This window comes from Agelaius tricolor, unplaced genomic scaffold (assembly GCF_023055355.1).
Source record: "Agelaius tricolor isolate 1412-34295 unplaced genomic scaffold, bAgeTri1.0.p SCAF_9, whole genome shotgun sequence".
Classification (NCBI taxonomy): domain Eukaryota; kingdom Metazoa; phylum Chordata; class Aves; order Passeriformes; family Icteridae; genus Agelaius; species Agelaius tricolor.
In genome coordinates, this window is record NW_027269269.1 from 7,080,026 (window position 1) to 7,103,903 (window position 23,878).

At 38.4% G+C, this 23,878-nt stretch overlaps 1 protein-coding gene across 3 annotated transcripts in view; it reads left to right on the forward strand.

Annotated features, from left to right (window-relative positions):
- Positions 1-23,878, forward strand: part of GUCY1A2 (guanylate cyclase 1 soluble subunit alpha 2) — a 221,038-nt gene that overhangs the window by 75,567 nt on the left and 121,593 nt on the right. For all 3 annotated transcript variants that reach the window (XM_071434160.1, XM_071434161.1, XM_071434159.1), the window contains exons 5-6: positions 36-521; positions 17,692-17,835. In XM_071434160.1, coding sequence (XP_071290261.1) covers positions 36-521; positions 17,692-17,835 — 630 coding nt within the window. The remainder of the gene's footprint in view (positions 1-35; positions 522-17,691; positions 17,836-23,878) is intronic.

Here is a 23,878-nt window from a genome sequence, read left to right on the forward strand (position 1 = left end):
CCCCTTGTCTGAACCCTTTCTTTTTTGTTTTACAGGTGATGGAAATTAAAGGACAAATGATTCATGTGCCAGAATCAAACTCTATATTGTTTCTGGGTTCCCCCTGTGTGGACAAGCTGGATGAGCTGATGGGCCGAGGCCTCCATCTTTCGGACATACCTATCCATGATGCTACTCGTGATGTCATATTGGTTGGGGAGCAAGCAAAGGCACAGGATGGCTTGAAAAAACGAATGGATAAGCTGAAGGCAACGCTAGAATGTACACACCAAGCCCTGGAAGAGGAGAAAAAGAAGACAGTAGATCTCCTTATTTCTATTTTCCCTGAAGAGGTGGCTCAGCAGTTGTGGCAGGGGCAGCAGGTTCAGGCCAGGAAGTTTGATGATGTCACCATGCTCTTCTCAGACATTGTTGGCTTCACTGCCATCTGTGCCCAGTGCACGCCCATGCAGGTCATCAGCATGCTCAACGAGCTCTACACGCGCTTCGACCACCAGTGTGGATTCCTTGACATCTACAAGGTAACAGCTCAAGTCCTAACCTAGCAAAACATAACTGAAATGAAGGCAGAAAAAAATCCCAGTAGCTTTCTTCCTAAATTGCAGACCTTCCTCAGAAAAATATGGAGGCAAAATTTTTGTTTTATGTGTAAAAAAACCCAGGTCTGAAATATGACCATTGAAACTCAAATGCTTCGATATGAAACAGTCATCATGGCACTCCCATGGGAATATAGGCATCATATTCCCATTTCCTTATAGAAATACACATCTCCTGTATTATAGCCTGGTTTCCTTTTGATGACACATCAGCCACAGCATTCTAAAAGTGAAGGAGTGCACAGTGATGAATCCTAACTCAGGCTTCAGCTCCTAGGAGGCACTCACTTTCAACTTGAATGGTTTAGGGTTTAGGCATTTATCTTTCCCTTGAAAGAACTAAAATTTTCCATAAGGAGCAGAGCATTCACTAAAAAAAGTTATTATAAGGAACTTCAACTTCCACTGAAAAACAGGAAGAGGAGAGCAGATGTCTATGCATAGTAAACGTAATGAATGGGACATGGTGCTGGTGTGCCATGCTCCAAAGGAAATGTCACACATGCTGGTCCCATTAGAGGACTCTTAGAGAATTCATCTTCACTTCTCTTAAATGGATTTGGTGTCCAGTATGTATTTGAGAGAAAAAAAGGGGAAGGTAGAATTTAATAAATGCACTGAAGATATTAGCAGTGTAATTATCCTGTGAAACCTACAGAATGTTTTGTATATGGAATGCCTTTAATATTGTGATAGAAGAAATAGAGCAAGTCTCTTTTTATATGTTAATGCACAAAAGAAAAGAGATGCGGTTGTAAAATTATATATTGACTTTATCACATGCCTGAGGTTTGCAAACTAACAATTTTCAAACTATTTAATATAGTATTTGTTGATAGGCTGTAAAGCAAAAGGTCTCAAAAATGTCCTGCTCCTTTAATTTCTAGCCTTTAATGCACTTTAAAAGGAATTGAAAAATAATTACTACCTATCTAAATAATAATCATGGCTGAAAAGCTACAGCATGTACCACAGATAAAACTGAAAATGGTATAGCTAAAGGTTGATAGGGCAGTTTACCAAAGTAAACAAGTACACTGTAAAGAAGTTTCGGGCTCCTGGTTTAGGGGTTTGTTTTCCTAATGCTCAGAAGCCAAAGGCCATCTTGGGACATGAATGCAGTGGAAGGTACCAGCCCTAATTTGAAAACTGTTGTGGTGGTGCTGTCAGAAAAGATGGTGAGTGTGATCTCAGTTTGTGTTCATCTAATGTTGCTGCGCTGGATTATGGCTCAGCTTCAGGAACAGGACTTGAGGAACTTTTAACCCAGAGTCAGGAGGATATCTAGTGACCCTGCTTCACATGCTGTGTATTCACATGCTGGGTGTTCACTCACTGTGTTCCCAGGTGATTAATTTCAGCTGTTTTGAAGCATTCAAAATATCCTTTGTTGAAAACTATGGTTGCATGGGAATAGGATATAAAGTATGCAAAACTCTATGATCTGACTGCAGAGAAGGTTGGTTGAGTCCTGTGAGAACACTAAGAAGGAATATTTATGCATAGGAATAATCACCATCACAACAATTATGATGTTATAAGTTATTGTCAGGTAGTGATTTTTAGATACTTAATCACCACTACTTGTACCCAGGCCACCTCAAAGATATATTTGGCTAACTAGGCTACAGAAATTTATCATGTGACCTAAATACATACATTTTTAAATTTGCTTGTTTTTAAGCAGCATGGCAAGAATAATTTGCAAAGATTATTTGGTGGACACATCTGAATACCAAATGCACCATTTTGTAAACAGAAAATTAAGTAAAATACGATAAATATATTCCATGCTGTAAATTATTTACCCAGCTTTACTGTTACAGAATTTTGTGTTAGAGCCTCACTGCTTCTAATCCGGCAATGAACGTAATATTTTCATTTGTCTCATGCTGTTCATCCAGGGATGTTTATAGAGAAATATGGCACAGAAAGAACAAAGATCCTCACATTTAACTCATCAGACATAGAGGGCAAGCATAATAACCTCTTGGATACAGACTGAAAATGCTTGGAGAGAGCTGAAGGGTGATGAGTTAGACTTTGAAATTTCTTGGAAATTAAAGTAAGTAGCTATAACTGATGAGGTAGGGAAAGCTTATCCAATGGATGGAAGCACAGGTAAGAATGACACTGACAGATGATGGGCTCAGAAGATGAATTTCACAGCAGCATTTTGAATGGATAGCAACGATGACAGATTGCATTTGTCCAGGCTGAGGTAGAGCATTGCCGTAATTGAGATGCATGGTGCTATGAGCCTGGGTGACAGTTTTAGCAATCTAGAAGAATCTGTGTTTTAGAGACTGAAACTTGGGAAAGAATCTGCTGACATATAGCCTTGGTGAAAAGATTAGGAGGGACATGCTCATGATAATCATAGAACAAGGAGGTGAAAGAACTGAGACCTGGTGATGCATTTGGAAACTGGGGCTGCTGACTATCAGAGCTAATTTTATTTGGCTTGAGGTTGAGGAGTGGGAGAAAAAGTCAAGCAGGGAGTGCAGTCCAGGTCAGTGTAGCTGCAGATGCTTGGCAAGCTGGTGTTTGTGGACATGCAAGTAAAAGCATGGACTCCAGGAGCAGAAGTCATGGGAGAGATATCTCAGTACATTTTGAAAGCTGTTGCTTTGGGTAAAATATGTACTTTTTGGCCTCTTTTGACCTGTTTTTCTCTGCCTCTGAGTTCCTGTTGTTTATCAGCCAAGGACTGGGAAATGGTGCTTCAGTTAAGCCATCTCTTTATCAAACAAGCTATTTAGATATGCTGCAGCCATGTCTTCTGGCATTTAGACTTAACCCTGCAGTCTGAAATCTTCCCTGCTTAAGATTCCCACAGCTTCTGTTTCTCCTTCATGTAATATGTATTTGATATTGGCTCATTTACAATATTTGTTTCTTGTTGAGTCCTTCTGCCTTTGTAGGCTTACTTTCTCAGCTCTTTCCCCCTCAGTTTCCTTTCTGAAGCATTTCCCTCTTCCACCCTTTAACTGTGTAAAGGCAGCATTTATTGTGCATGTTTTTTTGGCTGCATGGCTGGGTAGCGTCAAGCCAAACAGAGCAGAATCAGGCCTCATCCTCTAGGTGTTAGTTTCTTTGTCTTTCTCTAAACAGAGCAGAATTTGTCCTTGAAGACATTATAGATTTTCTCTGACGCTTATAGATTTTCACTTTCTCTGAAGTCCTAAGTCCCACTTCCCTTGTCTAAGTAGAGAGTACTAAATGTTTTTTGAAAATGAACTGTGGTCAGCTTCCAGAATTTCTTTGCTATACATCTTCATCATAAACATTTTAATTGAAAGTTTATTGATTATTTATATAAGACAGTCATACATTCATTTTACAGTCAGAATCCACCACTTTGCTGTGTGGATTCCTGCTTTCTTTTTGGTTTCATTATTTGGCTGAACTGGCACTCTCTCTGAGCAGTACCACATGCAGCTTCCATGAGTTTTTATTCCTTGCAACATGATACGCTTAGTATGCTACATCTTTATTTTCTGATTTTATATGCCTAACACTGTATACAGCCTTTATGTTTGCTCATTGTAAAGACCCAAGACTAAAAAATGATGGGAAATCTGGACTTTCCTGCAATCATTCAAGACTGATACCAGTTTTGAAAAATGTTTATATTTAAAAATGTTTATATTTAAAATGTAATTTTAACCTCCCATTTTCTAAGAATATAACTTTGCATTTCTGTACTGGTAGTTTAAGTTGCAGAAATCTGTACTCATTTTACAGAAAATACCAGTACATTCTCAGTGCCATGACTGTCCCAACTCTTGAGAACTAATACATCTTGTACTCATATACAAGTAGTTGTACATACTTGTACTCAAATAAATGTTCTCAACCTTACTATCAGTGCTATAATGACTAAAGAATACTTCAGTAAGCAGAGTCATGAGCTTCAGATTATTCTGAAGTTTTCCAGGCTTTATGTTTCATAAGTTAAAAAACTTAGTCTCCAAGTTTTCATGTAAAATCTATGGCCACTATTTTTGCCATCTTTCCATCCAGCTTTAACCTTTTAAGTTCTGTGCAAATACATGGGCATTTTGAGAAGTGTTAAAATTCTAAACTTCAGCTTAGGCATTTGCAAAATGCAGGAAATGCAATTAAGTTATATAAAATGATAGTGATACTCTTACATGAGCAATACAGAACACATAAAATATTACAAGATCCCTTTTTATAAAAATGGAATGGTGCAGTTCTGAGGATTACCAGTGAACTAGGTGTTGCTTCTTCCTGATAGCCTAAAGTCAGTGGGTTTTGAATGTGTAATAGATGAAAATGGGCAATAGAAAAACATTTGCATAGCCCAGAACCTCGCTCTCTCTGCAGTCCACCCAGCCTGGTAGAGCTGCCTTCAGCACACTGCTCTGTTTGGGTCCCACCATGGAGGGTTTCTGAACCTTCTTTCTCCTGTCTCTGAGCTGGCTATGACACTTTCTGCTCCTTGAAGTCTTTGCCTGTACCTGGGCTTCCTGGCACGCTGGCATGTCTCACTCCAGTATGAAGTTAGAGCAAAGCCAGGGCAGCTCTCTCTTTGGGGAACTCAGAAGTGTTCTTGGGTTAAGGGGAAAAAAACCCTAAGGGAAAAAAAAAAAGAAACAGAAAATGTTCCATGGATTTTCCCTGCAGATCTGGTGTAACACCACCCAAGAACTCAAGAATATTTTAAGATTTCTCATTACTTTAAGCATATATTTTTCTCCAGCCTTGTGGACGATTTACACTTTCTGTCTTCAGGGAGATCTGCAAATGAAGCAAACAGACACTCAGGCTCCAGAAGAGTTATTCTTTGCTTTATAAACACCCAGCCCTGCACAAAGCACTAAAACATCTGTGCAATCTGTGCATGTTCTCCTGCGATACATCACCCAAGAATCCTCTAAAGAGCGTAGGACTTCTGTTTCTGTATACAACTACTTCTCTACTTCTTCACTAATACCATAGTTGTATATAGTTCCTTTTTTTTTTTTTCTTTTTTTGGTCTCCCTCCTTTCACTTTTCTCTCATCTGGAATGCACACTGTTGTTTGTAACTGCCCTGGTCCATTTCTCTCAAGTTGCATGGGAGCCTTAGAGTCTGTGTCCAGCTTACAGGTCCTGTGAGCACTTTCCAAGTGCTCAGTTTGTATGTGAAGCCTGGCTATAAGCTTTAACTTGTATAGGTCCAAGAGGGGTGTCCTCCCTGCTCCAAACTGAGGAGCCAGCCCACATACTGTGGCCAGACAGGAAGCATGGCCAAGGGCATTCCCTCTTGCAGCACATAGATGCTATGTCCTTTGTTTTATTCTGTCCAGTTTTTCCACCTTCTAAGTTTTAGTACCTCTGAGGGACTGGAGAAAATTAATTTCACTTTCCATCTGCTTTGGCCCTTTTCATTTTTAAGCAGTCTGGCTGGACTATCATGTATCAAGATGCAACATTTTCATTCATGCAAATAGCATTCATAACTGTACCTTAATTTATTAAATTATTTAAATTAACATGGAGGATACTTAAGTAAGTTTATAGAAAGTGGATGACATAGGAATTTCAGGACACATAAATTAAAGCCTGCATAACCTTGAGGAGGATGTTCTGGTTCACTAGGAGTTTAAATAGTGGGGATACCTCTGGCAAATTAAGACCACACTTACAGTGGGAGAAGGACGATCACATTAAACTGAAATGTGTTTCTTGGGTCATACATGATTATTTTAATATTTTCTTGTTTTGTTAAGTAGTTCTGCGCTTTGATATTGCAATAGGCAGAATTCCAGCCACGAAGTTTTCTGTTCATCAGAGGTAATTAGTCTGATTTTTGCAGTTTCATATTTGCCTACAGAAGAGAGAAATCATTTATACACTATGAATTTTGTATTCCGTACTTGTTGTGTGCAAACCTGATGCTGGGGTCATGTAGACTGCAAGTCTTCTGGCATGACTCTTTTAACTATTTAAAGAAAACCCCTCTTTTAACATACTAGGTAATAATTCTACATGGCAAGTACTGTTTGCCTTTTTTCTTCTGTAAAGGAAGTAACACTCTGAATTACAGTGTAGATGAAAGAGTTTCTCCATATATTGCATACTGAAAGATCTTTGCTTAAGACTGCTAAGTAGGTGCTTTAGAAAGAGTTCAAACACAGCTCTTCCTGCAAAATGCTCCTGAACTTGCCAGTGTGTAGCATCGTTAAATTCACTAAAAATAAGATGCCCTCAGGCCTGGTAAGAGCAATTGCTTCTTAATTAGGCTCCTGGGAAAGGAGCTCGGTTTTATAGGAAGTGACTTCTTTTGAAAAATGAGCTTTACAAGAACAGAGTTCTGAACTTCATAGACTTCATAGATAGATGCCTGTAATCCCTCCCTTCTCACATGGGAGGAGTTTTCCTGGAGTATTTCCAAAAGCGGAATGTCATGTCATAAAAGTGTTGCAAAGTTACCTTGAAACTTGGGCACAAGATTTCACTGCCTAGGAATTGATTTTGAAAACATTAGAGACAGAAGCTAAGAGAGTGAAACACTAAGTAAAAACTGAAGGACATTCTTTGAAAGCAATTGCGTTCTCAGATCCTGTCTTGAAAACTTTATAATACTTTCCAAAGCAGAAAGTTTTTTATAATATACCAGAGATTTGGAAATCTATAAATAGTGCTGTATGCTGATGGATATTGTTAAGCTTAAGCAGTGTTGCAAAATTCAACTGTTTCAAAGCTTTACTGGCAAATCTTTGCAGTAGAAAAAAACTTAGGGAAAACTTCAAAATGTAAACATAATTAGGCCTTAATTTGTATTCAGAAACAACACAAAGCCAAATAGATTTTGTTTCATTTGAAAAAGGACAGTATTCACTCATTGCAATGTAGACAGAAATGTGGATCTAGACCTACCTCAGGATCAAGAATACCTACTGACCTGAGTCCAAGCTCAGAGGAGGCTTTTTTGAACTGCACTTACACCACCTCCAGAGAAGGAGCACACACACTTAATGTCTCAGGGAAATAGCCTTATCTGGTTTCCCTCCAGCATGTTTATTTGTTATGTCTTTCCTTAGAATCTGTGTTTTAGATTAAATGACTTGTTCAAGTCTTTGTACCATAAGCTGCCCAAAATACTTCACATCTGCTCTCCCTGCACTTAGTGATTGAAAACATCCCCTGACCTGCATGCCAAAACATGCATGGCCAGACCCAGGACTTTCTGAGCTAAGCAGGATCTTGCTGTTGTGCTGACCAATGGTATCATAGCACTAGCAGTGAGCACACGTGCAGTCCTTCTCCTGGCTTGGGGTACGCTGTGGGAGCAGGAACATGCCCACTGTGCAGCCCTTTCAAAGGCACAGAGCTCCCCTAGAGCCTTCTGGGAGTCTCACAAACTAAGCCTGTGGCTCACATAAACCTGTTTTTCAGGCAATGCCCAGAAAAGCATGCTGGTGACAACATGGGAGGGGTCTTGCATATCAAATGACAGTCTGGGCATGGATGCAGGCAATTAAGCAAAGGCACACACATTTGCATCCTGCTGTAGTAAATGGGAAAAAAAGAGGTTTACAGAATTCAGAATGGAAAGCGTCATGCCTTGAAAATTCATTTTTCTCTTCAGTTACTACAGAAAGAGTATAGATGAGTATACTGAATTAAAGCTTCATTTTTGTGTGACTGATGCTTGGTAATGTGAGCTCCATCATGAATGAGAACATTGTAAGGTTATGACTGATCTGCAGAGATACTGTGAGAATGATTTGGGTAGAAGGAAATATGGGAGATGTCAATGACATCTTATGGCAGAATATGAATATCAAATAAATTGTTCCTGTGATGAGTGCTGAGATTGCTGACTTAAAACTAAAAAGGAGAGAATCTCCATTTTCTTCAGTTTTTGTCCCATGCCAGTTAAAAGCTGGCCTGTTTGCTGCTGGACTAGAAGTCATGGACGGGAATAATGAAGCCCAAATGAAAAGTCTGAAGCATCATGTTGCCATGTACCACAACCTTTTCCTTATTCTCCTGCTGTACAACTTAGGGCATAAAACAGATGAAAGGAAAGCCTTTGGGAGATACTAATAACTTCAAAGGTTTCCTTTACAGTTAGACTTGCAAGAATTTCATCTTAAGGCTGAATTTGACTGTATTCTTTAGAAGGAAGACATTTCAGCTTTCATAAAAGAAATACATACTTTTGAAGTAATGTGTAGTTCAGTCTTGCAGATGGAATGAAATATGGATAAACATAGGTGAAAGCATAGGTCTTTACTGTAGGCCCTGATAATTTCCAGTGTTCATTCATATCCTGAATTTTGGCCTCATGCTGGGATGAAACTTATAAAATCATCGCCTTTAATATTTATATGCTACCATGGAAATGCAGCCTGGGTGTGCAGGAAGCTAAGATGTGCTCCAGTAAGTCTAGGCTGAAGAGTACAAATAGAACTTTGACTTTGCTCATTAAGAAACACAATCCAGGTCTTCAAATCAAAATAATATGCTAGAAGGCTTTGATTTTGCTGTTAAGGTCATCATAAGAATCACTTAAGGTTTATACCTCTAATAAATGCTTTTCTGGATTAATATCGAAGACTGGAAGGGAAACTGATCTGTGGAGTGTAGAAGGTTTTTCCAGTGGTTCCTCTGACAATCTAGAGATTAGCTTTCCTAAAGGACTATTTGATTTTGCAGAACTTGCCATGTCCTTCTTTTAAAATTGACCTGCCTCTGTGACCTTCAGAGGTTCAATCTGCCCTTCTGCCTCTTCACATAGTCTTGTTAATTCTTCCTTTTCTACAGTTCTGAGGTAGAGGTGAAAATATGCTACTTTTAGCATAGAGTCAATAATTAGACTTATCCTCACAGTCAACAGAGGAATGTTTGATTTTATAGGGTAAGTGTGAATTTTTTTAAGTGTTAGACTTTTGTTTATGAAGGAGGTTTTTAGCACAGGTCTGGTAACTGCAAGAGTTCCCATTGGGTTCATTGATTATGAAGAGAATTGAGAGTGAATAGCTCATATTCAAATTGCTATATTAGACATATTTCTGGTTAGATGAACTGAATCTCACCTGTGTAGATTACAGCTGCTACATCTACATCTTACAGTCTGTAGGATTGAGCTGCAGCTGAAATACTGCTTCTTTCTGCTAGTGCCATCTACTTTTCATGTGTTTTATGGTTATTTAATAATGTTATAGTTTGATGCCATGTTATAGTTAATGCACAGAGTGTATTTTAACTGGGCTAAAGGAATTTTTTCTGCATTTTAATTTCTCTCATACAATCAGTATCCACTCAAGTTATTTCTTCCTACCTTCCTTGATTGTTGTTATAGTGCCACTGGAGTAACTCCCATTGCCACTGGCATAGATATTCTGTTGTCTCTCAATAGGGTTCCTTAGAACACTTAAGTGATTAATTCAAAGCCTGAATTTCTATACATTATATGAATGAATGCGATGATTGTTGTCAAAACACCTTGTCATTGCTCAGTCCCACTGAAACAATTAGTAACATAATTAATGGCTATATTTGAGAACAGGGAATACCATATAGTTATAGCTTGGATTATCTTAGAATCTGCCCAAATAGTGCATTATAATGGTCTGCACTTGTACTGAATGTGGTTGCTTGAAGAAATAAAAGATGCGTTGTGAGCTACTTATGAAATGTCAGGCTCATACAGCAAACTTCTTTATAGCATTTTCATTTTGAGATCTACCACCTAAAATAAAAAGATTATGTTCCTTATCCCCATGTTTGCTGAAGTATCTATGAGAATCTTCACTGTCTGCAGATGCTTGATTGCTTTAAAAAGCTTCTTTTTATCTGAGTAAGACCTTGTTGTCAGTAAGTTTCACAGGTTTCCCTGTTTCCTAATTCATAAGGATGCTGATTTCATTTTTTCACCCTCCACCACTGTGGAAAGCCCACTTGTGTCCCCTCAAGTGCCATGAAACCATGTCTGCTGCAGTCTGGACAAGCTCAGCTCTCCCAGCCCGTTTTCCCAGGTGCTCCAGCCCCCATCTTGCTGGCCCCAATGAGTTGGATCCAGTTTATCAATCTCTGTCTTGCACTCAGGACCCCCAAAGTAGATATAGATATATAGATGGTATATGAGGCTAACAAGTGCTGAGTGGGGGGTGATCGGCACTTCCCTGGCCTCTGTTTATACATGCAGAATGTCATTGGCCTTCTTTGTTCCCAGGACTGATTGCTGGCCCATGTGACATTTGCAGCCCAGCAAGACCCCCAGGGTCTCTCCCAAAGAGCACTCTTCAGGAAGTTAGCTGTATCAGTTCCAGAGAAATTCTTTCCCAGGGACAAGACTTTGCACATGTCCTTACTGAATTTCATAAGCTTCCAATTCACCCTGCCTGTGCAAGTCACTCATGATGGCAGCCCAGCCCTAGAGCAAATTGACAATTGACCTGTCTCGCCCATTTGTAGGCTGATGCAGGTGCAAATAATGTTATTATCAGGAAAAAAGCCCCACAGGTTTTGTTATAAAAGTCAAATATATTTTAAAATTCTAGATTTTTTTCAATATACTGTGTTTTGAAAAGTGTTAACTGTTCAGTAAACATTTTATACACTGAGAATGCTGTGTCTGTATTTTTGTTGGAGAAGGTAAACATGCATAGGGTAGAAGGAGAGGCAGGTTAAGATGGAGAATAATGCTCTTCAGTGCAGGTTAAAAAATGACCCACAAACAAACTAGAAAAGTTAGTTTTCTCAGAGAGAATAGTTAAATGATAAACAGAAGAACATTAAACTGCAATTAGCTAAAGCATTACCCCTTTCCCTGCTCATTATTTCTGTTTTCTTCACTCTCAAGCTCTTTAAGAGGAAACTGATATAATTGCAACTGCTGTTTGTTATTATTTCAGTTTTACAAAATAACATTTTATAGGGTATCTCCCAGCAGTAGGATAGTTTCAGGCTATTGGCAGATTACTCATATGTGATAAGAAACCATTTAGTAATGATCTTCTCTTCAGCTAAACATAGCATATACCCTTTGTACACTGTGTCTGTAAACAGGGTGTGGAGCATAGAAAAATTGTTTAATATTCCAAGTTTCCTTGCCAACTTAAAATTACAGTGATTAGGAACATGTACTTACTTAAGCAGAAATAAATATTTCTGGTGATTAAAATAGCAGAAAAGGGGGGAGACCACAAGCAGGATTTGATGCATATGGAAACTCAATTCAATTGGAAGAAACATCTGTTACTCTATAAAAAGAAGGGTAAGGAATCAAGACATGGCTAAAGAATATCTAAGTCTGGTTATTCTATCTAAACTTTATGTGTATGATACACTTATATAGATTACCCATATATATATATATATATATATATATAAAATATATTTTTCCTCAAACATGACCCTTTTTTCAACAAAGAGAAACCTTTAACAAACATTTGATATGCAATTCTTACATACTTGCTTTCCAAAGTAATCCTATATTCTGGTCATCTGTGTGTAGCAGGAATATTCTGTAATTCTTCATCCTGAACTGGAAAGCAGTCTCACTTTTTATTTCCAATTTATTTTTTAAAAAAACACCATTGAACAGGCTATAAAGGACAGTGACATAAATTATTTTAGGTTAAATGGGTACTAAATATTACAACCCTTACAAGTGAGATAATAAATATGTATGCAGCCCTGTGAGTATTTTAGAGATGAAAACAATAGTATATAAGTACCCTTCAGAGGAAGGTGAAGGATCTACAAAAGACATGCTGTTAAAGGTAGGTTTTCTTCCTTAAAAAAACCAGAAACTTTTGAATTTTCAGAGCCATTTTTGGTATGCATTTCATTTTGAATGTAAACAAAGAAGCCTGATTGATATGAGTATAATTTAACCCATTAAAAACACACAAACTGCACTCAGACTTAATGTCTCTTACCTGAAAAAAATAGTAGTGAGTACTCCATTATAATAGTTCTAATGCAAATTATATATTAGGTTTTCACAGGAAACCTGCTGAGAGAGACAGGACTAAAACTACAGCCTATTCCCCCTCCAGCTACTTCTTTCAATGTATTTAATATTTCTGATTGCAGTAGAAATTTCAGATTAGAATTGCCACAGAGTGACCCGTGCAATTATGTTTTTTATGTTTATTTCCAAGCTGTGCTTTGTAAAAGGTTCTGAGTAGGACTCATTAGAATTGAATGTTTGAATTCCTGAGTATTTTAGGTGAAAAATCTTCAGCCTGCTATTTCAGGTTTCACTTAAAAAAATGGTATCTCTGCCCCATGTATGACACTCTGTGAAATGAAGTGTGACACGTCAGTTTTTTGTTACCTCTAGAAGTTCAGAAAGTTAATGACTGGTGCATATTCATGAATTTAGGATGAAGGATGCAAAGGAGGGATGTTACATCAGTGCACCACATTTTCCCTTAAAAACTGTCACTGAAAGAACACCCTGACTTTATATCCATGAACATCATTTGGCTAAAACTTCCAGTTTCTCAGTTTAATAACAAAAGACAGCATAAGTTTTAGCTACTGATAGTTGGAAGAGACCTGTTGGAGTTGCCCAGGGATCAGGTTATTAATTTCTTTTCTCTGGCACTTTAGATTTGGAGGAATTACATTTTGACTTCTGTGCTACTGAATTGATCTGCAAATCATATTCCATCTCAAATGGTTATGAATTAAGGATAAGTGACTGTAAGACAATTTCTGTAGGGTCCACCCTCTGTAAAAATTACTGTTCACATCTAAAGCAGGCATACAGTATCTACTGAGGACTAGCAGAAGCTGGCTATATAGAAAATGACTTCTTGAAAGCAGGAGGTGTTTGCTTCCTGCTGCAATTGGATGCAGTATTCAGTATTCAGTATTCAGCAGTGTTGGGATACCAGTCTAGAAAGTTTTCCTGAACTGTAGAGTACACAACACTTCAACTAATTATTAATTTTAATATAAGATTTTTTGAGGGCCTGACTGGAAAACATTTGGGCAGTTCCAGTGACTTGAGAGTTAAAGAAGGCTTTAGAGGAGGCTTTTGTATAGCAGTGTAAGTAGCTGCAAAGTTTCCTGGATTCTTCATTTGTTAGTTAAGAATAAAAATTCTGTTATGCAGTTTTTAGAAACTGGTCTTTTTCTTGAAATCCAAGTTCAACTTCTTTTCATTGGTACTGTGTATTAATTCCCAATTAATGAAAACTCCAGTGAAGCTTGTTATGGTAAGTGTAAATCAGTGAAAAGGGATGAAAAGTTGGTAACAGTTGGCCAGGCAATCAGTGTGTAGCTAGAACTATTAGGAGCAGTAAGAAACTATAGTTTAATTACAAACAAAAAAAACCAACCCCTAAGTCTTATTAATGGTAAACTGTCAGTCATCTGCAAAAACAGCTTTAATATTCAGAAGAGAATATATTTCACTTTTTTAAAGAAGCATCATAAGGCATTCCAGTCTTAAATGATTGAAAGCAAAATATCTTTTCCTGCATATGTATCTAGGAAGAATATAAAAAACGAATATACTACTACTAATGCATCTTAAAAGTCACATTACAAAGTCAAAAACTCTGAATCTAGTTTATCACATGGTAGAGATTTCCTCTGGAGTTTTATTGCTGTATATCATCATCTCAAAGTGTATCAAATAGATCTGAGTGCAGCAATTTTTAGACACTTTGAGTGTGCCTGCCTTTTCTTTTAATCCTATTGGCATTGCATATTTACGGAGTAGGTTGCTCTCTGGTATGCACAGTTTCATGATCTACCCAGGCAATACTTTGGAGCAAGCTATGAGCTTTGTATTTCTAGTCCAGTTGCTACTCCTCAGCTGGGACAAGAGAAATTCCCTTCTTCCCTGTGTGCATCTGACTCATTCAAGGGCCCAGCCTGAAATTCTGAAGTGTGGTGTATCAGTCTTGTTACAGTCTCTATTTTAATGTCCTCATATACCCTTGTGAGGTTCAGCTAGGCCAATTGAAGGGTCTGCGTCTGGGTCAGGGCAATCTCTGGTATTTGTACAGACTGGTGGATGAATGGATTGAGACCATCCCTCTGAAGAAGGACTTGGGAGTATTGGTAGATAAAACCAAGAAAAAACTAAGAAAACTTAGACATGAGCCAGCAATGCGTACTTGCAGCCAAAGACAGCCAACCATACTGTGGGATGTATCAAAAGAAAATGTGGCCAGTAGGTCAAGGCAGGTGATTCCTGCTGTGCTGTGGTGAGACCCCACCTGTAGTGCAGCACCCAGCTCTGGTGCCCTAAGCAAAAAAGGGACATGGATGTCTTAGAGCGAGTCCAGAGGACGGCCACAAAAAGGACCAGAGGGCTAGAGCACCTCTCCTGTGAAGACAGGCTGAGAAAGTTGGGTTGTTCCACCTAGAAAAGATCTTGTTGTGACCTTTGATGTATAAATGGGGCTTATAAGAAAGATGGAGAGAGACATTTTACCAAGGCCTATTGTTACAGGACAACAGTCGTTGGTTGTGAACCAAAAGTGATGGTATTTGATATAAGGAAGAAATTCTTCACCATGAAGGTGTTGAGACACTGAAACAGGCCCAGAGGAGCTGTGGGTGCCCCATCCCTGGAAGTGTTCAAGGCCAGGTTGGATGGGGCTCTGAGCAACTTGGTTTAGTGGAAGGTGTCCCTGTCCATGGCAGGGGAGTTGAAATTAGATAATCTTGAAGTGTGCCAACCAAAACCATTCAATGATTTAATGACTCCATACAAGTGGACCAAATGCAAATGCCATGGACAATCTGAAATACAAGAACTCCTGGAACTTTTAGAAGATTTATCAAATCTGGTTTTGAAAAAGGATGGAACCAAGGTTAAAGTTTTGTCGAGGTACTCATAATAAAAATTTCAGCTTAAATGCTTAGTTGAGGAGGACCCTAGAAGTGACTGAAAACAGGGTTACAGAATGATAAATCATTAGACAGACCTGTCAGTACTCATCACATCCAGTTTAAACTACCAGGTCAGTCTAAGCAGTCGTAGTCCTTCCCCTGCTTCTCCAGTATTGCTGTCAGATGAACTCCATAGGGACAAGCTCTTTAAAGAGTAATGGCATTATTACAGTTTTTATTTTTATATAAAGATGAATATGAGGCAGCTTCAGTCCCGTTTTTCTGGTAGTACAGTACATTCAGTGTGTGGAATTTAGCTGTTAAATTACAGCTATGGAAATTTCCAAGGGGGAAGAAGCCAACAAAATAAGTAGCTTTGTCTGAACACTGCAGGAACAGTATATGATCCCACATCTATGCAACCAGCTTTAGTGGAAAAGCAATTCTGAAATTGGGACATTCAACAAGGAGCAGAATTTGTATTTAATTTTTGTATTTGACATCACAGACTCAGCTCTTTCTGTAGTAAGCCCTTTGAATCTATTCCTACTGATGTTTATTCATGATTTTAAAGAATGACAATGGATTCCTGCTAATGCTTCCTTCCAATTTAGAGTATTTTTAAACATCTATTTCTTCCAGACTGTCTTTTTAACTTCTGATACTTCTCACTGTGCTTGTTTGTCTTTTTTCCCAGTTTCTACATTTTTCACCAGCCATGGATATATTCTTGCCCACCCATTTATCTTTGGAAAAACAAACTCCTAAGCTGCAGAGCATTGGTAGTGTCTGCTGCTTGTGGACAGACATCCTGAGATATGGCAAACAGGCAGACGGCAGTATTGATTGCTCCCTACGTGTTTTGTTCTATATACAAGTACTATTAGGAGCTTTCAAAGGTATTGAAGGAGCTCTAATGATTGTCTCAGCTCAGGAGAAACCTTCAGCTTCTTATCTATATTTACATCCTCCTGCACAATCAGCCAGAAGGGTTAAGGTGGCAAACTTCACAATGGGCTTGCAGCAGATTAAGTTTGGTGGTGGGAAGTATTTGCTCAACCTGTTCCAAGCTCATGCTCTGGGTACATTTACATGTGATGCTTACTATTTCAGGTATTATTAGTATTGAGATGCTGTTTCCAGTTTATCAGTTTATCACAGGAAATTAATCTGAGAAGATCCAGGCCTACTACTTAGTAGATTCTCTGCAGAGAGATGAATCAGCTATATTTATTCTCCGAATAACTGCTTTCTCAGTGCTTGCTTTCTTCTCACTCTAGTCTTTCCTGAAGCATTTTCTGGCATTCCTGTAGTGTTGTGTGCAGAATAAAAGCCAGATTAGTTATGTCACAAAAACTAAACTAATCCTTGAGGTCTGCTTGAGCTCATGTTAATAGATTTTGTGTGAGAATGTTACAGAAGTGTGAGCAAACAGACTGCAAAACACAATGCTGTAAATAAAGCTGCAGGCCTAGAGGGCTGCAGTGTTTCTCAGGCTGCCTTTATCCAGAGCCAGAGGGCTGCTGCAATTCATTTTGCTCCCACTTCCTCCTGGGGGCCAGCTCTTTTTAAAGCAAATCAGGATAAGAGAGCAGTAAGGCCTGCCTGAAGAAACCAGCGGGCTCTGTCTGCTGAACTTCATGGCTGCAGGTAGGGAATGCAGAGTAAGACATCCTGCATGGCAGAGAGAGACATCAATTCTTATTTGAAAATAAGGGACAAATGTGCAGGCAAAACTCTGTAGCAATAGCATCTCTTCATAAATTATACCAGGAAGAGTTACCCACTAATGAGAAGTTAGTCTTCACCGTTTTTATGGTGATGTTTTGCTTTTTCTAATTATCTTCCTGATACAATTTTCTAGCATATCAAATACTAATTACGAATTATAATTATGTGGCGCTACTCTTACCCAACAGCAAACTCAGCCAGGATAGTATAAAATGAAGCTGCAAGTGATTTCTCATTTAGGAAAATGCAATTTTCTGTGGTACTGCTGTGGGAGAATGTTGTCATATCTCAGCTGACACCATACACTGTTCTAGACAATCTTCTTTGGTTATTAGGTGATAAACCACTGTGCTGTTGCTTGTAGGGTTTTCACTGTACCTGTTTGCAGACTCAGTAATTATGCTCTTTTTGTCTAATTGCTTATTTATGGGTGTTTTGCTCACATGTTTTAAGCAATGCTATTTGATTGCAGCCCTAATGGCAGAGTTCCCCTCTCATTATCACACCATAACTCTGGGTTTCTCTGATTGCTGCAGGTGGAAACAATAGGTGATGCGTACTGCGTTGCAGCAGGGCTCCATAAGAAAAGCCTTAGTCATGCCAAAGCCATTGCCCTGATGGCACTGAAGATGATGGAGCTTTCAGAAGAGGTTCTTACTCCAGATGGAAGCCCGATTAAGGTAACCCCTTTGGTCTTTACTCTCAGCTAGTCAGTGATACACAGACCTGCTTAATTTCGTTGTGTTCTGTGCCAGAGTGTTTACACTTGCATCACCACGTCTGCAGCTCTGATGGGCCACAGGCCCCTTCTCCAAATTGGTGTAAACCTGCATGAAAGAAGAATCTGTGGACTGCCTGCTCTTTCTCACTGTTAGTGTGGTTCCTTCCCATGCTATGCCATTTCCGCTCCCTACTTTGGTACAGCGGGGGGAAAACCAGATGTCCTTTTGTAAAATTTTCAAGTTCCTCTGCTGTTCTGCTATTTTTGGTCCTATACCAACATATTCAAAAGAATACCATTCTGAAAAAATATGTTGGACTGTGCGTTTTGAAGAAAATTCTATTAAAGCTTCATGTGAACATTCATTGAGCACAAAATAAACTTGAAAAGACTGAAGACACCAGAAGACATAGCATTTTCAGTTTTGATATAAAACTATTTCAAACAGATGTTAATTTAATCCTACTAAAATATATCTTTTAAATTGATTTTTATTTATATTTATTTATATTTTTTTGCTTCTCCAATAACTATAGGCAATTACATGTGCTAACTACATTGGTATGTGCTGGGAGAGCTGTCTTCCAGAGCCTCTTCACTTTCTTTTTTTTTTTCATTGCTTCAATTGTAGGGAAATTTTGAAGGTGTATGTTTTACTCTGAGACTCACTTTTTGTGACTGTTTTCATTAACACACATTATTTTTCAGAACATTCCTCTTATTTTCAATGTCTGCATAATGAAACCTGTTAAAAAAAGATATAAAGACATTGTAGAGGAAATATGTATGAAATAAAATGCTGGGAATAACCAAATATTTTCAAAAAGTGCTAATAAACCTCCATTAGAATTCAGAAGAAAAAAGTTAATCATACTTAAACTGGAAGTAGAGGTACTGAGAAGTTCATCATAATTTCTTAGTTGTTCTGTTTTCAGTTTTAGGTGTAATAGATTTCAGGGCAGGAGGGATGGTGATATTGTAGAATGTTGCTACCTTTGTATCTTATCTGGAAGCTGTGCTTAAAAATAAAGCTTCTCTTTCATAGAAGCATATTCTGATTTTAAAGTTTATTAAGATTAGGGTTCCTCTCATGTGGCTGCCTTTACCCTGTAAACTACTGCAGTAAGGACTTTTGGAGAAATCTACTTTAGTTTGTCCTAGTTTAGCTGTCTACTCTAGGACAAGATGAATCACTCCCTAAAAATGTGTGCTTTTTTAGTTGTCTGTAAGGGAGATTTATGTACTTAACCTAAATGTGGATGTCTATGCTGTGAGCTTCTACACTCTGTCACATGAGTCCTCCTACAAGTGGCAAGGAATGCATAATTTTTCCCAGTGGCTATGTCAATGATCATCATAATTAAAAACATACTCATAATTTCTAAATTCAGTTGGCATGACTTTTGCCTTTCAGACAATGTTAAATTGGCTTGAGTGATCCCTATTTTTGTTAGTCAGCAGTTTTTCACTTTAAAAAAAACATTAAGGGGCCCATTGTGCCACACATTCCCATTAGCAAATGTTCCATGTGCATTAAAATGTCTTAAAGCAGCAGCAGGGGAAGTTCAGATTGGATATAAGGGAGATGTGGTCAAGCACTCGAATGAGGTTCTCAGGAAAGTCATCATGGCCCCAAGCCCATATGTGTTTAAGTGCTTGGACAGCTCTTAAATACATGACTTAACTTTTAGGTTGCCTGGTGTGAAGGTTTATGGAATATATGTATTTTCTAAATTAATTTGATGAATGTATTTTGTTATCATCTCAAGGCTGAATTCACCAGAATGCAAGGATTTACTTTCTGTGATTCTTGAAATGTTCATCCCTGTGATAGCAGTGAATATCTTATTAAGTGACACTTCAAGTCCCAAAAAGTTAAGATGAAAAAGTAAATGAAAAGAATTTAAAAATACCATATCACATAAACAGGAACTTAGGATAAGATTTTCACCTATCAAGTGCATTAGTAGATGATGAAATGAGGCGTATCTTCTTATCTGGGTACACTGGGTACACTGTTATCATATGAAGGTGTTCATTGTAGTGATCACAAAAATAACTTCTTTGTACAACCATTTAGACTTTATGAAAAATCTGCCCCTTAGAGAAATGCTAGTGTGGGCAGTGAGCAGTGATGTGCTAGAACCCTGGATGCTGAGAATTTTAAACTTTCTGTGCTGAAAGGCACAGACTTGCAAGAGAGCACTGCATTTGACCTGAGGCTGTGGAGAAGGCTTCCAAAATTGATTAATATCACTGGGATTATGGGTGTAATATCACAGAGTGGAAAACTTAAGAGTTTGGGGTTTTAGAATATAGAAATAAACATGAAGCAAGATGGAGGTTTTAGGGAGGAGGCAGGTTCTTCTTTACCTTCTTCTTCCTTCTATTCCATGGGTTTGGGTGATGTTTTGTAATTGGACAGAAAAATCCTCATTGCAGGCTTCGAGGGATCAGTTATTGGGTTAAAATGCAAATAATCCAGGTGTCATTTCTTAATTGGATAGTTTAGTCTTAAAAGACCTTGTAACAAGAGATAGTTAGCCATTTTGGGCCTTTGTAATGAAAGGGTGCAGAACTCATAGTTGTGAGGCTGTTTCACTGATAAGAAATAATAAACACCTGAGTCCAAACATGAACTACTGCCTCAAGTGCCTTCAGTCCTGACCCCAACAGAGGTAGAAAAAACAAGCAGAGAACCCGCATGATGGACCTCAGGATGGTGGCCAGGTGTACGAAGCAGGTCTGGTTTGTATCCAGATGATGCTCCCTGCTCTGAGTCAGAGCTCTAGCATGCTGATGAGAGCACTGTGGTGTGCAGCTCACACCTACTCAGGCATTTGGCACTTCCAGCAGAGCCAGAGGCAGCACAAATGCATGAGCAGGATGGGGAGTCTGTGCCAGCACTCCTTAAACCTGTGTGAGCAGCCTGGCACTTGAAGGGTAATGAGGAACTGTTATTTTGCAGAAAGAGAGAGCGAGCTGTATTACAGCAGAACACACAAATCCTATCATCAGTGTTGTAACACAGCCTGCCCTCTTAGAAAGAAATATTTGTAACAGAAAATGGGCTGATCATTCCCCTGTGAGTGATTGAGGAGGCTTCAGGTCCCTGTGTGTTTTTTTTAAACTCAGTTCTACTAGAGGCAAAATCCCGTTACTTTAGAATGAGGTAAGGCCTTAGTACAAAAGAGAGACTTTTGCTTCAGATACTGCATGTAGAATTTGATATACATTTTTATCCTTTCAGCATAAAATTTTATTGTGGAAGCACTCTTTTGATTTATATTCTGTACAACTATTTATATGTAGTGCTTTATGACTTTAGTCTGAAAATATTGATTTAAAATTGCCTCCTACATTTAAGTGAGTGTTACTTGAGTATAGCATGTGCTTCGTACTTTACTACATTTTTTTAAGATAAAGTGGAATTATGTTAATTTTAATAGCTGGAGATAATACTGTAAGTGGAATTCTCCAAGGCATTGACCTTCAGTGAAAGGTTGCAGTGCAGATATGGAATTCCTAGAGAATATTAATACTTGGATAACTTTTTATCATGCTTCAAAGCTTACCTAATTAATCAGTGTGTGGTGTATATCCCAAAGAAAGAGAAGGATCTCCTTTTCGGATTTTTTTTCAAAAGGGCTGCTGTGACAGAACATACCTAGTTTCCACTAATGAGATTTCCTGAGAAATTATCTGCTTATTTTTGTGGTGTATGAAGGTTTATGTAATAGGGTCATGAAGAGATAAGAACTGGGAACTCGGAGGAAAAGTAAACTATTTACACAAAGCTGCTGAAATTAACTACAATTATTTAGATTAATTGTGTGCAGGTGTTCTTGTCTAAAGCATAATGGTTGAGCCCTACCACAGCAATTCAAAACACATTGCAAGATGTTTTGCTACAGCAGAAAAATTTCATCTATATTTGAAATTATTTATGCTACCATAACATGAGAATTAGACCTGTAAATACTGTAATCCCAAGCCGAAGCAAATACATGCCCCTACCTTTCTTTTTGCTCACTTTCTCATGACTAGTTTGTGAAATACTCTAAACAGAATAGTGCAGAACATTTCTAGCTGATACTGGCTTCAATGTGATTAATTTATTCTCAGGTGAGGTAGATGGGACTTTGCATTTGCATGGCACATAATTTGGTACTCGGCTCAGTTGTTTCTTTATTATCACTTGAAGCTTCTAACCTTAAGATTTGCCAAAGCTATTTTATTATTGGATTGGTAGGCTGCACTCAAACAGTGTAGGCATTAATATCATCTAATTTCAAACAGTAACAGTGTGAACAGGTACGGCTAAACTTGTTACTGTAGCTCCCTCTTAAATGAAGAGTAAATTTAGTCTGTATTCATCTGAAATGCTTGCAGTGTCTAATTTATAAAGAAATATATGAATTAATATTTGTCAGGTAAGTCCCACCTCAAGAGTGAACAGGCTAATGACCTCTCAGAATGGATGATCCCACTGGAAAGAGCTGAACTGAAATGGAGGTTCACAACTTTGATCAGTCACAGCTTTTCCATTTGAATTTTAGATGTAATCCAGACTTTCTATACTTCAACTTTCCATGTATAGGTGACAAATAAAGCTTCATGGGTAGAACCAGTAGTTTAGCATGTCTAAGATGTATCACCTTACAGCCATGCAGCTGCATTAGTTTTGGTTTATGCTGTCTATTTAAATATCTGTGATCATGACAACTGAAACAATGAAAGCCTGAGTTTGATAAACCTCTAATCTCTGCTTGCCAAGTGGTAATTTTAACTAGCGTGAACTCAGACTTGTGAGTAAGGGCACAGAAGTAGTCAAAAGGGCTCTGTAGATTGTAACGGTTGATGGCCACAGTGAGCGACACACTTTCCTAAATAACATGGAAATGGGTAATGAATTTTAGAGTGCATACCATTTTCTGCTGGTTCATTAAGTATTCCCCTTTGTATTTCAGTAATATGCCACTTGGGTCCAGGATCCACATAGGAAGTGCCAACATTTGTTTGTATAAATGGGATTTCTATTTTTTAAGTGAAGGGGCCATTCCCAAAACCAGTGAGAGAGAGCGGCAGGTGTTGTCTATGTTATCCTTTTCAGTGTTCCTTCCTTGCTTATTATTCAGGTTGTGGTGTGCTGGTTTTATAACAATTCAGGTTCTATCCAAAAGTACATCTTTACATAAGCAGCAAAAGGTTGTCTGGTTTGTTTTAAGTTGTGAAGGGCTGACTGCTGATGCAGGCATTCTCATCAGCCCTGTGTGAGAAGCTGCTGCATTCCTGCAATGCTCCTTGCTCCATCTGTGGTCTCCTAGCAACTTCGCCTTGTACCTAATGTCTACATCAGACTCTGGAAGGTATAAAATATCCTACTTCAGCCTGCAGAACTGGAAATTAGAAATATCCTTGTGTTGAAAGGAGAAAAAGTCAGAAACAGTTCCACAAAAGAAACCTTTGCATTAAGAGACTTCTAGAGCTTATAGTTTCACAGGTTTACCAGCATTAGAGCATCATGACAGTTTTGGGGATCATTCAGAGCTGCATGTCAGGGAAGCTTGGTACCTTTTCTTTACAGCATGCTTGGGAGATGGTGAGACAAAGTCAGCCATGGTGATGATTCCCTGGACGTGGGAGAGTTCATGATTGCACTTCCTCAGTTTGGCCCAGTGCCTCTGGAAATGTAAAAAGAGAGAAGCTGATTGAAGCACATTTCCCTAGGAATGTGGGAAATTGAAAGTTTTGTTAGACTACTCTAAGGGAAAATTCACTTTTCTCAGCCCTACAGTCATTTTCACTCAACTGCTTCCTTTTGTGTGTGATTTTAGTAATGATCTTTAAAAATCCCAAACCACACCACATTATTTGCAACTTCTTTTCTTTTGAAGTGACTTTGTCAAATACATATTTGTATATTATAGCCACTGTAGGACAGTGTTACTGCATGTGTTGCAGTAACAAGGCAAAGTGGGGTTTATAATGAAGAATCTGGT